General features: G+C 38.9%; 1 protein-coding gene across 3 annotated transcripts in view; it reads left to right on the top strand.

The window, feature by feature from the left end:
• The window catches only part of ZNF106 (zinc finger protein 106), a 41,952-nt gene that overhangs the window by 6,227 nt on the left and 17,831 nt on the right, over nt 1–17,894 (top strand). For all 3 annotated transcript variants that reach the window (XR_010613872.1, XM_065685403.1, XM_065685402.1), the window contains exons 2-6: nt 3,349–3,434; nt 5,243–5,304; nt 11,471–11,668; nt 13,820–15,904; nt 16,723–17,341. Coding sequence is in view for 2 of the 3 variants with exons in the window: in XM_065685403.1 (XP_065541475.1) it covers nt 3,381–3,434; nt 5,243–5,304; nt 11,471–11,668; nt 13,820–15,904; nt 16,723–17,341 (3,018 nt within the window). In the remaining variant the exon portion in view is untranslated. The remainder of the gene's footprint in view (nt 1–3,348; nt 3,435–5,242; nt 5,305–11,470; nt 11,669–13,819; nt 15,905–16,722; nt 17,342–17,894) is intronic.

Raw genomic sequence — 17,894 nt, 5'->3', positions numbered from 1 at the left:
ATAAATACTTAGATCTGTTGCAGCTGCAAAGATCTGTGGATAAACTGTATTGATGATGTCCTTCTGTCCTCACCTAATAACCTACTGGATAATCATGAAGCTGAAATATCTCATTTTCTGTCTCTGCTCAACATTAGCTTAAGCTTTCCTTAACTACTGTCTCAGTTAAAATGTTTCAAAACAAGTAAGACTTTTTGTATGGGGTTTAACATCTTTTGTTCCAAAACTTTGCATTTCTGTGTTCTGATCTTCTGTGAAGGGAGGAGCCTCTGCATGCACATCACTGATATCATCTGAATTTATGTGTCCTCTGTATGACCTAGGGTGGTGCAAAGTACTGAATTATATTGTACCTTTTGTTGGGGGTGATTTGTCAAAAAAAAAAAAAACCACCCAGACTATTACTAATGATTCAAGTATATCAGGTGCCCATGAGATGAATCTAGAGAATGGATATTTAAACGCTATCAGGTATTTTAGTGAGATCAGGAATGGCAACCTATGAATGCTGGTTAGGATGGTTGAATCTCCTTGTGTGTTTTAAGTGTGTTTCATTTTGTTATGATGATGTGGATGTTTACAAAGAGAAGACTGCTTTATCTGTTGTCTAAAGGTGAAAAGGCTACTGCAACTCTTTGTTCCTTCCCTTTAAACGGCACGGATGCTGGTGCACATGTTAACTGTAAATGGACATGCATATCTGGAAGAAAAGAGTTACTAGTAAAAAAACCACATTTTGGAATCAGAATGGTTTTACTGGCTGATTTTTGTTTGTTTACGGTTGAAGAGGACCACAGAATGCCAGAGCTGCTTTAACTCTGGGTAATCTGGATTCTGAAAAAATTCAGTTCTTGCTCTTTGCCTGCAGCTTCTATTCAGTATCTGATTCAGAGGGTTTGACATCCCTGATATAGAAAGTTCATGGTAAATAGTTAGAATTAGCTTTGTAGGGTAAGATGAGGAGATGAGCCATTAAAGAATGCTCTTGTAGGTTAAGTTTGATGGTTGTAGCTAAGTTATCTCTGAAGTTGACTAATGTAAGATAACAAAGCTTGGAAGGATTTGTCTTTTTGTGTGGAGATGTGAAAATGCCTAGTACTAAAAAGATACATTTGTTTCCACTTTAGGGTGAGAAACTGCCTCTGCTAAGTCAGTTAAAAAATTACCATAATTCTTGATCATTATGCATTTTAGTGTCTTGTAAGAGAGGGAAAAGGCAAAAATTATACCCTGTTTCTTACACAACTTTGTACTGTCTTTGTATTATAACCTAGACTATTATGTATCTCTCTAATTTAATTGCCCTCCTTATGAATTAAACATTATGATAAAATACGTATACCATTTAATTTGATCTGCTGCTGCTTTCATTTGCATGCATTCAAATCTTAAGGTGCTAAGTATTGAAATGTTTACTATTCTGGTGCAAAGTTTTAAATAATCTCATACTGTTGGGAGTAATTAATGAAAATCAATAGTTTTTACTAATTACTCTGATACATAAGGTGCACATGTACAGCATGGTGTTAAAGAATGTATCTTAAAATGCTGTCTAAATTGAGTATTTCAGTACATGTATATGTGTAGTTCTTAATGAGGTTAATGAGGGAAATATTGAATTTAAATCACTTCAGGTTTTATTTTATGGCGAACAAATTGCCTCATAAACCGTGAAGACTGATGGTCTTTGATGTCATGAATGCCCTTAGTTTAATTTTCCTGGGGCCTTAAATATCTTGAGCTGTCCTGTATACCAAAGTAAAGATCTGAATTTGCCGTTCTTGGTTTTCCCAATTCCTTACCTCTCAATCAGAGTTGAAAAGTGTTTTGCTAATCTGAGTGATGAGAGGATGCCTACAGATCTCTATTTGCTTTTAGAATGAGTGCCATGTGTTGGAGGACACGGAGCAAGATGAAAGAATGGGAAAGCTACTTTTTATTATAACTGGTTTAGGTAACTATTCAAAGCTACCTTATTTTTTTTTTTAAGAATATTGATTAGAATCATAAAATCATAGAATATTTAGGGTTGGAAAGGACCTTAAGATCATCTACTTCTGACCCCCCTGCCATGGGCAGGGACTCACACTAAAACATGTCACCCAAGGCTCTGTCCACCCTGGCCTTGAACACTGCCAGGGATGGAGCATTCACAACTTCCCTGGGCAATAGTAATGTCAGTGACTGTGTTCACTTGCAAGGTGCCTGATGAAGCCTAAACTAGCTGTGTCAGTTGCTCTAATAGGGGTCTGGATCTTGTTTTATCAAAGCTTTTGTTTCTGTTCTCCCCTCTACCTCACCTTTGAGGATTTTTTTAGTTCATCTAGTTCAAAAAACATATCTTTCCTAAAAGAAACTGAAGGCAGATTTTGATATGACGGTGGTTGTATGCAAAAAGCATCCAATCTGAAACAGCAGTTCTGAAGTTACAGAATCATAGAATAGTTAGGGTTGGAAAGGACCTTAATCATCTAGTTCCAACCCCTCTGCTATGGGCAGGGACACCTCACACTAAACCATGCCACCCAAGGCTTCGTCCAACCTGGCATTGAGCACCACCATGGATGGAGCATTCATAGCCTCCCTCGGCAACCCATTCCAGTGCCTCACCACCCTCACAGTAAAGAATTTCTTCCTTATATCCAATCTAAACTTCCCCTGTTCAAGTGTTAACCCATTAGCCCTTGTCCTGTCACTACAGTCCCTAATGAGCAGCCCATCCCCAGTATCCCTATGGTCCCCCTTCAGATACTGGAAGGCTGCTATGAGGTTTCCACACAGCCTTCTCTTCTCCAGGCTGAACAGCCCCAGCTTTCTCAGCCTGTCTTCATATGGGAGGTGCTCCAGTCCCCTGATCGTCCTCGTGGCCCTCCTCTGGACTTGTTCCAACAGTTCCATGTCCTTTTTATGTTGAGGACACCAGAACTGCACACAATACTCCAGGTGAGGTCTCACAAGAGCAGAGTAGAGGGGCAGGATCACCTCCTTTGACCTGCTGGTCACTCTCCTTTTGATACAGCCCAGGATACGGTTGGCTTTCTGGGTTGTGAGCGCACACGGAAGCCGGCTCATGTTCATTTTCTAATCAGCCAACATCCCCAAGTCCTTCTCTGCAGGGCTGCTCTGAATCTCTTCTCTGCCCAACCTGTAGCTGTGCCTGTGATTGCTCCCACCCAGGTGTAGGACCTTGCAGGGCAGTTGAAGTGAAATTATGTACAAGAGGTATGAATTTTCTAAAAGAACTCAGCACAAGTGTTTTCATGAATAGTAGCTTAGTTTTAATTAACTTACTAGAACAGAATAATGGGGGAAAAATCCTGAATGTTGGTTTTTTATTTTTAATTGCAGGTATGGGATAAGATCTTTCCAGCGTAATAAGCATGGTTCGAGAGCGAAAATGCATATTATGTCATGTTGTGTACAACTCAAGAAAGGTAAGGAATTAATGCCTTAACTCCTCCAGTAGTTAACTAATCTTAAGATACGAATATGAACTGTGTGAAAGAAATGCTTCCATTTTAAAATTGTGCCAAGTGTGAGAGTTTTCCCCTTTACCAGGAATATATTGATCAAGGTTTATCACAAATTGTGTATTTGCATGTGCCTCTAGAGTTTCTTTCTTGAAATGAGCTGTGCAGTATGCTTGCTTCTGAACACTAAAAATATTGAGGTCTTTGAGTTGCTTATGTTGTTGTATAAAGCTACTAAAGTGAAAAGCACTCAAGGTTATTTACCTGTAAATTGTGATGAGAATACTGTAATACATGCATTTTTATTTTTTTTGTTCCTTTAGGGATATGTGTGTTTTCATATGGAAGATGTGTATCTGCTATGTGCTACATATCATGTAAAGTGTGCCTTGAAACTGAGTGTTTCTTAATAGACCTTCATATATTGCGTAGAAACGCGGTACATGGATATATTGCAAGTTCCAATGTATTAATTAACACAACTTTTCAATGTTGAAGATGTTGCTTACCCTATGTGGGTAGGATTTCAAGGACTAGAGAGAATAGTAATTAGTATGTGTTCTGAAGCTTTCCACATGCTTTGGCTCAAATGCCAAGAGAAAGTTAAATCTTCTGAGCTGTTTCTTTTTGCTGAATTATGACCATTCTTTCTCTTCAGCAGCTCTCTTTCAATAGCAGTAAGTTATAAAGCTGCAGCACTGCAGCTCATGGATCAAGGTTGCTGTAGGCAACAAACTGATGTGAGATACATCTCAGTTTCTGAAGTACATCTAGCAGTAAAATTTTGTGATGATGAAATTTCAGCTGTGTCATAATATAAATACAGAGAGACTACTTGAATCGCACAGGAAAACAGCGGTTTAAGTACTGTGATTGTGGAGAATGATATTGATGAGATTTGTGGTTTAAGCCCAGCCATGCAACCTCTCTTTCACTCTCCCCCTTCCTCCCGCCGCTCCCAGAGGGATGGGGAGAAGAATCGAAGGAATGTAACTCCCATGGGTTGAGATAAGAACAGTCCAGTAACTAAGGTATAACACAAACCACTACTGCTACCACCAGTAATGATAAGGGAAATAACAAGGGAAGAGAATACAACCACTCACCACCTGCCAACCGATACCCAGCCAAGCAGTGATCTGGCCCTTCTGGGTAACTGCCCCCAGTTCTATATCCTGGGCATGACGTGCTGTGATATGGAATACCTCTTTGGCTAATTTGGGTCAGGTGTCCTGTCTCTGCTTCCTCCTGACTTTGCCTCCTCCCTGGCAGAGCGTGAGACTCTGAAAGTCCTTGGTCAGGCTAAACATTACTTAGCAACAACTAAAAACATCGGTGTTATCAGTGCTGTTCCTAGGCCAAAAGTCAAAAACACAGCACTGCACCAGCTACTAAGAAGGAGAAAAATGACTGCTACTGCTGAACTTGTGACAGACTGCAGAAAAAATGAACAACAGTAACTTGTCAAAAATCAGTCTTACAAGCTTTGCTTCATGCATGCCTGTTTGTCTTTCTCCTGGATTTCTGCTCCCCTTCTGCTGAATTCTTACGACTCCTGTGTGTCCTTCCTCAGGAAAGGTAACCTTATATAACTTCCTGAGAATGTGACTACTTGTGCATTTACAATCATAAAAACAGGAATGGCAATTGCTACAGCCCTATGGGAGTAGAGTACACTTTCCTGCAAGTCAAGGGGTTCTCAAAAGTGAGCTTTTCAACTATGATACACTGCTTTGTTTTGACTGATTTTACTTTTTTCCCCTATGTTGAAGGAGATGGAAGAACATGTGAGAAGCATGCTCCACCACAGAGAACTTGAAAACCTGAAAGGAAGGTATGAGAACAATCTTGAATCCTTCCTCTCAGTACATTGTATATGTAACTCTGCAAGAGCTCATGTCCTGTTTCCCATACAAGCTGAATTGCACAGTTTATGTATCACGTGGTTGCATGCCTTGTGATAAAGCTGCCAATGAGCATGTTCTCTTAAAGTAAAAAACTCGGGGCTGTTTTTCTTACACTGTTTGTACTAAAGTCATAAGGACCTAAAACTATGTCAACTACCCTCAAACACCTTGGTTATTTTCCATTACAAAGCCATCAAACTTAACGTTACTTAGAACTGATTACATTTTATGATTTTGTGCCTCCTTGTCTCAGGGTAACCCATGATGTGGAAGAAGGTTTTCCCGTATTTCTTGGACTGTATTGAAAAAAGATTAAAGAACACGTTTTTAAACCCGGCAGTTTCATGCTTTATTTCTTGGAAGCTCTAGAGCTCTGCCTTTGGCAGAATCACGAACACTGGTGGTTTTATTTTTTAATTTTTTTTTTTTTTTTTAAGTTTTTAATGATGTAGATACAATTGTTGATCTTTTAAATGACTGTAAGAATGCTGGTATCTTCGATGTAAAGTCTACATCTGCTTGAGTGGCTGCCTTGTCCTCTGTTGTCTTACTGTAGTTGTTTAGTTAAGGGACCTTACCACAGTGGATGTTGTTTTCCTTCTGTTTTCCTTCATTTTATTTGCAGCCTTTGGAAAGCAGGAGGGAGGGAATTGAGGGGTGTTCAAATATCATCCCGATAATTTGGAATCAGGGTGTAACTTAAAAGTGCTCTCAGGTGCATGGGTTTTGAGGTAACCAGAGAGATCAGATAGCGTGCACTGCAGCATTTGACCTACAGACTAATTGTTAATCGTCTTGCAGCACAAACTTCATGTGCAAATGATAATTCTCTTTTAAACAGCTTTTAAAAGACTAAGAAGTGATGCTCTTTCAACTGTTAGGGGTGTGGGAGATCCATTTTTTGTTAGGACATCTATCTTACATCCAAGAAGGAAAAGTTGTAGCCTACTTCTGTTCACGTGCTAGATTTTTGTTCATGTAGCTTTTATTCTGTTTTGTGTAAGGTGAGATAGCTGTTAGGACTCCAGGCCCCTGTTTTAAAGAGCTAACTATCAAAAAAAGTCTGAGAGAAATTAAGACTCTGATCTATACTATGATAAGTACTAATGCCAATATAGATCAGCTGTGCCAGGTTGAATTCCAGTAAAACTTTTGAACTGTTTTGATCTGTAATTTTTCAAAAGTAGAGGAAGTTAGAAACTTATTTCTCTTCAGAAACTTTTTATATGCAGAGCATATGTATAGCTGCACAAAAGTGCCTGCGTTTGGAGTAGAAGATCCTATTACAGCCATGTCACAGATTAAGACGTGTTTGTGCCAGCTGTATAGTACTGTATACTGCTATTTTGTGTAGTTGCTAAGTGTTGCTGTAGTTTGTCTAAATAAGCACCTTAAAATCTCTTTAGGTTAAGACTTGCAGAAAATCTGTGGCATGTGTGTATGCCTGCTTACATCTGCTAATATTCCAAATTCTTTAAAAAAGTAACTTACTGCAGGACAATAAATAAAAAGATACTGCTTACCTTGAGGTGCATGTTAACTGTCAGTAAATATCCTCTGTTGTCTAATTTCAACTTCTATTTATTATTTGTCTGGGGCTTCACAGCAGGTTAGTAAGCTGGGAAAGAATTTGCATCTTCAGAATCTCCATCGTCAGCTTGTCTTTAGGCAGCAGTTATGTGGACTTTCAAAGTGGTGAAATGGAAAGAAAGTTAAATAGAAAATTAAATGCTCTTTCCCCCGTGAAATAAGATTTGGTTTAGTGGGATTCACAAAATCTTCAAGTTCTTTGGATTAGCAATGTTGTTCTTGTGTCACATTGAGAGAATTTATAAAAGCAGCTTTTTGGAAGCCATTTATTTTGTTGTTTGCTTTCCAAATAAAAATTGCTTTGTAGTGAAGATGAAGGGCATAAAAATGATAATAAATTCCTCACATTCCCCACCTTCCCCCCCCCCCTTTTTTTTTCTCTCCCTGCTATTGCCATCCCTTCATTGTTGGTTGGGGTTTTTTTCTGACTTCAGTTAGAATCATAGAATAGAATCATAGAATAGTTAGGATTGGAAAAGACCTCAAGATCATCTAGTTCCAACCCCCCTGCCATGGGCAGGGACACCTCACACTAGACCATCCCACCCAAGGCTTCATCCAACCTGGCCTTGAACACCACCACAGATGGAGCACTCACAACCTCCCTGCGCAACCGATTCCAGTGTCTCACCACCCTAACAGGAAAGAATTTCCTTCTTGTATCCAATCTAAACTTCCCCTGTTTAAGTTTTAACCCATTACCTCTTGTCCTGTCACTACAGTCCCTGACGAAGAGTCCCTCCCCAGCATCCCTATAGGCCCCCTTCAGATACTGGAAGGCTGCTGTTAGGTCCCCACACAGCCTTCTCTTCTCCAGGCTGAACAGCCCCATCTTCTTCAGCCTGTCTTCATACGGGAGGTGCTCCAGTCCCCTGATCATCCTCGTGGCCCTCCTCTGGACTTGTTCCAGCAGTTCCATGTCCTTTTTACGTTGAGGACACCAGAACTGCACACAATACAGTTAGTTGAAAACAAAATCAAAAAACCCCGAATAATTTTGGTTTTGTCTCTGCTGTGCCCCACAGCTGGGTATTAGGAGCTAGGAACATTCTGAAAATGTCCCTGGGATCGAGTGCATGGGGGTATTCAATATCATTCTTGTTGAGTGTGAAAAGGATTTGTTCTGTTGCTGAACAGCTGGGAAAGGATGGCTCAGAAACCAAAATGTCCTCGACGCTAGAAACAGACTTAGGGCTTCTGGTCAGCTAACTTACAGAACATTTCTGTTCTGGAATTTCTTCTTCTGATAATCACTGAGATAAGCTTAACATTTCGTTTATTTCGGCATCTTATTTCTGGCCTTGTAAGTTACTATTTTACTATATTTTATTTTATTTTATTTTATTTTTTAGTTTGTGACTCCTGAAGGTAATAGTGATTTCTGGAAGTTATATATTGTGTCCGCAATGGCTTACTTGCAAGTGGTCTGACAATTCCTGGTTTTCCATTTCTGTAAGACTGAAGTTAAATTTGTTTCAGCGTCGTTACCTTTTCTATTAGCAAGGTAACAGTCTTCACTGCTTCTTTCAGAAGAATGCATGGAAGATGTTTGTTCCCAAAATGAATAATGAATTTAATTTTTCACTGTGCAGCAGCAGGCTTCTGTGCCTCTCCTCTTTCCTTCCATTTAATTTTAGTCCTGCAGCCTTGTAAAGCGAAAGCTATTCCAAGTAGAAAATGTGAAGCACAAGCAACAGCCGCCTGAGTGTGGTTGAATTGTGTAACAGAGGATAATGCCATCTTACTACCTTCAAATTTAATACCCAACTAGAAGTCACTTTTTAGACTTCCCGTAAGGAAGAGGTAAAGGAAATGCACGCATCAGTTCACACGTTTCTCCTTTTGAAGTTAAGTTAGTAATCTCAAGAGCTAGAATAGTTTTCTGAAATGTTTTAAGGCTCTTCTCTTTTTGAAGTCTTACACCATGTGATGTATAAGGAGAACTGGATGTCAAGTACAAAGCTTTAGCGTTTTTTGGTGTGATTTTGTTGGGGTTTTTTTGAGGATTTTGTTTTTTTTTTTAATTGAAAGCAAAGTAACCCTTTTGTACAAGGGACATTGAGTCTGCCATCTGAAGTACACATACAGTGAATGAAGCTTTTGGATGTTTTTATACTGAGAATACTTCTGTCATGTTTATTTCCAGCTGCTTTTGGCCGTATTGTTGAACAGGTAAGGTCGTGTGGTGTTCCTGTATGGTAGGGAAATAATGAAGACATGATCAGTGTGTATCATGGAGGGTGCCCAGTTATGGTTGATATTAATGGAGGTAGGGGAAGGAAAGAACTGAAGGAAGTGTAAATTCCTTTAAGTATAACTCTCTGAACTCCTACCAATTGATCTACAATTTAAGCAGTTTTTCACACAGGAAAAAAAATGGTGTCACTTTTTAGGTTCATATAGATTAAAAACAGGACAGAGAAGCCTAGTCACTACCAACTTGAGGCTTTTCTGTCCACACTGTCAGTTGGCACAAGAGCCACAGCTTTGTAATTAGAAACTTGCACATTAGAAGAGAGAGTAATTTGCCCTTAGGCCAGCTGTCAAATCACTGGCTTTGTCCAAAGCAAGTAAAACTTTACATTTATTTATTTAGTTTATAAATGAGGATGATGAAAATTTCATGACAGAATTGAAACGTGGGTCTTGGAAGGATTTGGATTGTTCTCTAAAACCTAATTAGTACCACTGAGATGTTTCTTGTTGAAGAGTCCTTATGACTGAAGTGGAACATTATGTAAAAAGAACACCTTTTTCAGCAGGAAGACAAATTTCTGTTGTGTGGTGACCTAAATTTAAAACAAGTCCTATTAACAGTGCATAGATGTGCCATCTATGAGCGTGGAGAGGATTCTTCTGATGGCATTGTAAAAGTTACTATTGTATTTGGTTATCTTTATTGGGATTAATGAGATAGCCCAAGTACAATATACATGTAGTATCTGAGATTTGGATATTTATTAGTAAGTGTGAAGTGTGCAAAATGAAGTACACCTCTCTCTGGCAAGTACAGACTAAATTTGTAAGCTACTGACTTTGTAAATGAAATTTATCCAAATGTTTAATCTGAAATTACTTAAGCTGCTACATTCAAAATAATAAAATATAAAAGGAGTAATTTTTAATAACTAGTCTTATTTAAAATAGAACCCTCTCTAGCTGTGTCTGAATGACTGCATTGGTTAAATCTTAACTGTGTTAGTAGGAAACTCACAGATTTCCGGGATAAATGAAACATAGCTGCTGACATTTCATAAGCCACTCCGATAAGGATATTGGCTTAATATCTTGAGTGAAAGTACATCTCTTGATCCTTTTATCATTTAATTTTTGACTTTTCTCTGAAAAAAAAGCAAGGATTCATATTGGTCTTTTGCCTTTATGGGTCCTTTTTTTTTTTTTTTTTTTTTTACCCCAGTCATGGACTGTGTGATGCTATTCTAAAGGTACTGTTATCAGACTTTGGTCACAAGAGCATCATGGGGATATGCGTAACTGGTTTTATGATTTAAATGGCAGAATTGAGGAAGACGTTCTGAAGGCAGGCAGAGAGTCCTAACTTGATTCAGCCGAGTTGTTTGCAGTGGATAATGCTTTTATTAAGCTTTTTCCTGACTTTTTTTAACTGGTGAACACATTTGCCTTGTTTAGCTTTATTATTAACCACGTATTTCCGTAACAGTGGAGTATTGAAAGGACTTGTCTGGAGAACAGATAAGGTATTTTTAGAAATCTGAATATCGTTTTTAAAATAATAATAAAAAAAGTTGTAACCATAATCCAATATTCACTGAAACATGAGTAAAGCCATTTGTCTGACACAGCTGTCAACTTCCTACAGCTGAAATAATTTCTGTATTTTTTAATCTTAAGTCCTCTAAAGTGGAAAGCAGACCTCATGCACGCTTGAACCAAATAAAGTACAGTGAACTGAAGAAACCCTCTCATCACTCGCTGTGCTGTGGAGTCTTTGGATTCCAGGCAGCAGTCTCAGCTGTCCCAGTTTAGGCTATGTTGTATCAGGATTGGTTGTATCCATGTACTGCCTCCTCCCTTTTCTAAATTTCACTGGGGGAAGGCTCAAGGCAAGGATTAAATGTGGAAGCTGTCACCAGGCTTCCCCAGTGCAGCTGGCACCATGGATAGGCTTCAGAGCAGCTCCTGCTAGCTCTGTAAGCCTTCCACTCTGCCTCCTCGCTCACTATGTTTCCTCTGAAAAGATTTTGAGTACAACAATTCAAGAAGAATTCCTCTTCCCTGTTAACGCAGCTTTATTACCAAGTCTTTACCTCTTGATTGTTGGAAAAAAATCTTGTAAAAAAACTTCACCATCGAAAAACTAGACCTTGAAAGAAAAGCCAAAGAAGTCAAGTAACTGAAATATACAGAACAAAACCTAGTTGCCTTGAATTCAAGCACATTCAGAGGAAACAAAGTAAGACCAGAGATACCTGCCATGCCTGTTGGCAGTGTTGAAAGTCCACCCTCTGCCTCTCTTCCTAGGGACAGCAATCATGAATGCCGGGTGTGCAGAGTGACACTGGTGGGTTTGTCAGCATATGCCAAGCACATTTCCAGCAAGCTGCACAAAGAGAATGTTTATGACCATGACAGAAATCAGGAAGAGAAAGAAGAGGCAGAAGAAGAATACCTTGACAAAGAAGTCATTCAACTAATCAAACAAAGGAAGGAACGGAACCGGTGAGTTTCCTCTTGGGTCATAGAACTGCTATTGACACAGGGTATGTTCTTAAGACTTATGTGCTTGTGAGGTGTAAACTGCTTTTAGCTAGTGTACTTGTTATGACAACAGTCCAGGAGCCCCAGATGGATATTGTACATTCAGCATGTAAATGTGTTTCTGCTGAATGTTCTTGTTCTGTGGAACAAGTTAGGCAGTACAGCTATTCTCTGTTACGGATAAAACCAGTCCCCAGTGTGGAATCCTGTGTTTGGAGAGCAGTAATATTTTTATTTTTATTGTTTGATACCCATTTAACTGAAAGGCTTAATAAATGTGACAGTAGTGCTAATATTGTTGGGGTGGGAGGTGGTTTTAGTAACCTGGCCTTTACTGAGAACTGTTGCTGAACATGCTTTGTTATAAAACTTTAATCTGTTTGTTTTTACAGTGAGTTAAGATTGTTCTGCTGATGTCACACTGAAATCCCATAGTCTTTCAATGAAACTTCATATCTGTTTTATCTTAACTAAGCTAAACATAATTCTAGTGGCTCACTATGAAATAGAAGTATTGCCTTTTATCTTCCATGTGATTCCGCAAGTGTGCGTTGCAGTTGAGAATGTATTATTTGAATAGTCTTACGGCATGATGATGGTATGGAAGGGGCATATGATTTTTGAAAGGAACTCTTGCTTGCTGTGGTGAAGAATTTCAATTGGCCTCTCCCAAGTGCAAAATCGGTGGAGTTTATTTGGTTTCGACACCATTCTGTCATATTAGGGTGTCCCTGTACTGCAGGATGGTAATGTTTTCATATCGGTAGCGATGCCACCACTGGTTTTGTGGTAAAGGAGTAAAGTTGCCAGTACAGTGGTATTCTGAGGCAACTGAAATCTTAGAAAATCTGTCTCTACTGGATGCCAGTTTGAAAGGGGAAAAAACAAAAGTACGTGGATTAAGTTACTAATAAAAGCAAAATTGTTTCCATTAGATCATAATCTAGTTGAGTCAGCTCCTAGAACTAATGGTATCACTTAGACATTGTTGTTTTTTTTTTAATTCCTTCTCTTACAACTCACTTTATCTTATGCAGGAGGCCATTTCCCATTAGAGAGTAATGATTTGTGAATCTTTTAGCAAAACTGGAGTGGTTTAAAAGCTTAGGAGGTGCACAATATGAATATTCAATTTATTCAAAAGTGAATCAATTGTTTTTGAGTAATAGTGTAAAAGTTTCCTGTCGTGCTTGTCCAGGGATCTAGGATGAGCATATTTCTATAATGTCAGAAAGAAGTATTTCTGTAATCAGTTTTTGGAAAAACTTTTTAAAAAGCCCTCCTAATTGGTTGAATAAATACTTAGAACATTTAGACTGCTGACCCTGGGAATAGCTCTTGGTGTTAAGGTAGCATTTATCTTTAAATGTACATGTGATAACTTACCACATGTTCATGGTAAGTTGCCAAGATAAGTACTATCCAAAGGGCAGTAAGCAGTGCTTCTGGGAGGCTCATACAGACTCAGCATTGCATGCTGTAGGCTATTCAAGTCTGATAATTAAAACAAGACAAAATATTTTGTATCTGAGGTGCAACTTGTGTGGATGTTTTACATCTTGTGTTTAACCTCAGCTTTATGAACTGAGACATGATCTCAGTTGTTTTTTCCAGTAAGTAGGATAACTGCTTTTTCTCAGCCTAACTGACAAATTCTATTCTATCAGTTCCTTCAAGTTACTCCATCTAATACCAATGGAATAGTCTTAAGAAAAATAATTATCTCACTATGAATGATTTTTATCATTTTATCAAATTACAAAGATTATGTGACAGGAAGAAGCTTTCTTTTTGTTTGTTTCTTAATAGTCCAATAACTGGTAATTAAAAAGGTGTATTACCTTCTGAGTTAAACAGAAGTATTTAAGAATTAGTCTGTTGAACTGTCCCTGCACCAAATAATTTGCTCCTCTAAGAGCAGTTTTGAAAGTCAGACACTACGGAAGCCTGAAAAATGGAGCTAAAAAGGCAGCTAAAGAAGTTATCTCTGTTTTCTCATTATTAAGAGAAGTTTTCTTCCCAGTGCAAATAAAAAATAAAATGTGTGGTTTGTGTGTTCTTGGATTTCAGTGGATGGCATCAGAATTTAGGTTTTTCTCCATTGTTTTGTAGGCAAACTGAGCCAAGCTGTACAAACCAAGAATTAGAATGTGATGATAGGAGATCACAGAGAAGGCGAGAAGAAAGAACTAATTATAAAGGAAGAGAAGCTTATGATCAGTCATCATGGCATCATCATAATGTACCACAGAGGGACAGGAAGTGGGAAAATTACGATTATATTGGTCCTAGACAAGGCAATTTTTCACATTCTCAGTGGAACCTTAACAGACATTCAGGTGGCTCAAAGGAACGCTTTGGAAGGCATCAAAATGTTTTGGGAAGCTCTTCAAATTGGCATAACTATGGGAATTCTGGAGGTGCTTGGCATCCAAGTAGGTGGGGAGGAGGAGCATCAAATTGGCATCACAGTGCTAGGGAGAGAAATTCTACTTGGCACTTGGAAGGAGCAGGTAATTTTTCTATTTGGAATTCTAAGTGTTATGGAGGAAACTGGAAATCTAGTCCTCATGGTACAAATGGCTGGAATTTTGAAAGCTCAGGAGATACATATTCAGTAGAACCTGTTAAATATAATAAGGACAGATATGCGTGGCAGGAGAAAGACACTGATGTTCCACCATACAGAGATCGAAAAAATAGGAAGGACTCACTTGATTTTACCAGTGATAAATTCCCTTTTGAGGGGGCCTTGGATTTTGGTACATTAAAGCAACCAGAAAGCAAAACTTCAAGAGCCAGTGGAAAAAGTGGCAGTCCTTCAAGAGATAAAATGCATCGCTGGACTCCCTACCCATCCCAGAAAGCTGCAGAGCAGCAACCACGGTCTGAAGATAATGTATCTAAAACTCCAGATAAAATGGAGTCTGTGTTTATGCCTCTTACTGTTTCACCAATGAAAGGAAAAACTTGTGAAGTCAGTGTTAGCCTTTCAAAACCTAAAAACTGGGAAGCATCTTCCCCTTCTAATGTGACCTCGGATCACCTTGAGTCTTGCAAGGTAATGAAAGACTGTTCCAGTGGTGAAAAGCCTGACAAAACTGATGGCACAAGTACTAAGATGCCATTGCTGAAGTTCCCTCTTCTGAATATCACAGATATTATGTTATCTTCTCCAAAGCAAGACAAAAACAGTCTCTTAAAAAATTTCAAGGTTTTGTTATCCTCAGCTAGTGGTGAAGAGCAGAATCGTTTGAATGCACTGAACTTGGAAACAAACAGTTCCTCCTCTTATTCCTCAAAGCTGCATGGTGCATGTGCTGATAACTTACAAAACAATGAAGATGTGCTTGGTAGCCATCTTGGAGAGACTGTTAATAACTTATGTGAAACAGAACAAAGCCCCAAAGATACTCAGTCCACCCATTCCTTGCAAAATGTTCCCTTAAGCTCTTGCAAGGATGCAAGTGACCAGAATAGGGAAGAAATTGGGAAAACACCACCAAAGGACGAGTTCAAACTAGATTCATTAGAAGATGTGAGCGATGATGATTTAACAGGAGGTGAGAAGTTAGAATCAAGAGCTGAAAAGTTGCATTCTTCTGTTAGTTCTCGTTTACCCTGTGACACTCCAGAAGGTAAACCTGCTACCTCTGAAAAGGGTGATGATGAAAAGCTGGCTGCTTCAAGTATTGCTCCTGCTGATTTAAAAGATTCTGTGTTTCAGATGGACTCCACAGTTTCTCCATCAAGTGGTGAGAACCATGAGCATGTAGATTTGAAAACCTCCTCGCAGAATCAAGAAGGGGATGAAGAGCAGGTCAAGTCACACGATCACTTTGAAATGGATGGTTTTGAAAATCCTTCAGATCATGAACTGCAAAAAGGAGGAGGCCAGTCACTGGGCCTGCTTCCTGATTTAAGCAAACTTGGCCTCCCTGCGTCTCTGCAACGAGACTTGACGCGACATATTAGTTTGAAGAGCAAAGTTGGAACACATCTTCCAGAGCCCAATCTCAATAATGCACGGCGCATTCGGAATGTGAGCGGCCATCGAAGAAGTGAGACTGAAAAAGAGTCAGGACTTAAACCCACCCTCAGGCAGATTCTTAGTGCTTCCCGGCGAAATGTAAACTGGGATCAGGTCATCCAGCAGGTAACCAAGAAGAAGCAGGAACTTGGCAAAGGCTTACCAAGGTCGGTAGCTTTCAGAAGTAGCCATGCCTCTCTGTGAGCATGTTGAGGGGGAGGGTTGTTTCTTTCCAAATCTGAAATGAATTCCAGAAACCTAAAACTAAGACTTGAGAATGAAGCTTGCTATACCACCATCTTTTGCATATACAAATAATACAGAGTTTTTGTCATTACTTCCTGCTGTGGATGAGTATCTGTAGATAAGTAATAGAAGTCTGCTACTTAGAAAAGATTCTGATCCAGTTCATAATCATTGCTTAATATCTGAATATGGACACCAGCAGTATATTTGCTTTTCAAGTTATAGTAAGTGGAAGAATATAAAAATGCAATTGGAATATGAACATTCCTGTGTCAGTTACCTATTTTTTCATTTATTCAAGATTACAAAAATGCTTGCATTGCTGCAGGCAGAATAAATGCTTCCTCTTCATTTGTTAGTCTTTTCATCTGATCTGTACCTTGGTTTTGTGCTTAAAGGGAGCTATTTTATAATACTTCTGAAATTTTCTTTAAACCTGAAGTTTTTGAAGTGTCTTGAGAAGATGTCATTTGCTTATTCCAAACTTGGTTTGGAATAATTACAACAACATGATTTCAGACTTGGGAATCATGCTGTCAGTTCATAGCTGCTGAATCTAATTTTGTGACACATGAAACATATTCCATTGCCAAGTGAGACACAAAGCACAGAATACCAATGTAATTGAGTTGCTAGATCTCTTAAAGCAGTAATGTGTTTTTGGGGAAGGGGGAGGCTTTTTTGTAGATTTAGCTGCCTTGTTACATGTATATTTATTTTTCTTTTTGTCTTGTTAAAGGTTTGGCATCGAAATGGTGCCTCTTGTTCAAAATGAGCAAGAGGGTCTAGAACTCGGTGAAGAATCTGATCTGTCTTCGCTAGAAGGATTCCAGTGGGAAGAGATTTCCTTAGCAATGCCTAGCTCAGCCAGAAAACGTAGTTTTTCTGAAAGCAGTGTTGTTGCAGACAGAAATCCTTCTGCTTATAGCTTCTTCAGTGAACAAGCCAAAATAAAAGACAGTGGGCAAATAACTGCAGACAGCCCCTCACATCATATAACATCTGGATATGAGGCAAGTGCTGACATTGAGGCTGACTTGAAACAGGAGACATCTTCTCTTCCTTTGTCACCACCTATATCTGAAAAAACTGAGGCTAGTGGAAGGATTCACAGCCTACCAGCCACTTCTGAGGTTGCAGGCCTCACAAAACAAGAGCAGGAGAGCCCAGAGAAGAGAACACCTCTTCTTGAAAAACAAAATGTGCTAGAAATCTCAGAAGAAAACCATCCAGCTTCAAATAATGCTTTACTTCTTACAGTGTCTAATAACATAGATACAGCTACAGACAGCAGTTGCACATCTGGTACTGAGCAGAATGACAGCCAAGGAATTGGAAAGAAAAGAAGAGCAACTGGAGTAAGTGTGCAGCTTTGTCCAGCTTTGGTGCAATAAGAAAGAAATGCTTTTTTCCCAGTCAGTGGTCATTCAGCCTTGGAATGATCTCTGCAAGGAGGACTTTCTCTATTTGATTGTCTTGTACACTGATAGCCTCAAACTAATTTGCTTTTTTGACTTAAATTTTTAAAGAATATTTTTCATTTCTGCCTTCCTAGTGCAGGACTTTTGCTTATTCTTTTTTAATTAGTAGGAATGGCAAATGCTCTTTAATTTTGATTTGTAATTGACCTGCTGTGCTGGTAAGTGAGAGCTATTAAAATAGTTCTGTGGAAGTAGTTGCTGTTGTAGGAAGGATCTTGGTGTTCCAAAACTTACATGGAAGGTAGGCTGTAGTAGAAATTTGTTTTCCTTAAATGTTTCTGGTTTTATGGTCAAGCAAGGAAGGACAAGGATTTCTATAAAATTATATACTTAAAATTATAGCCTTAACTCTGAATTTGTTTCATTATCCTGTCTTGGACTTACCCAGAGGGATAGAAAATGTTTCTGGTCAAAATCCTCAAAATGGTTT

This window comes from Lathamus discolor, chromosome 6 (assembly GCF_037157495.1).
Source record: "Lathamus discolor isolate bLatDis1 chromosome 6, bLatDis1.hap1, whole genome shotgun sequence".
NCBI classification, from domain to species: Eukaryota; Metazoa; Chordata; class Aves; order Psittaciformes; family Psittacidae; genus Lathamus; species Lathamus discolor.
Note: the sequence above shows the minus strand (reverse complement) of the source record. Positions and strands in the feature narration are given on the sequence as shown.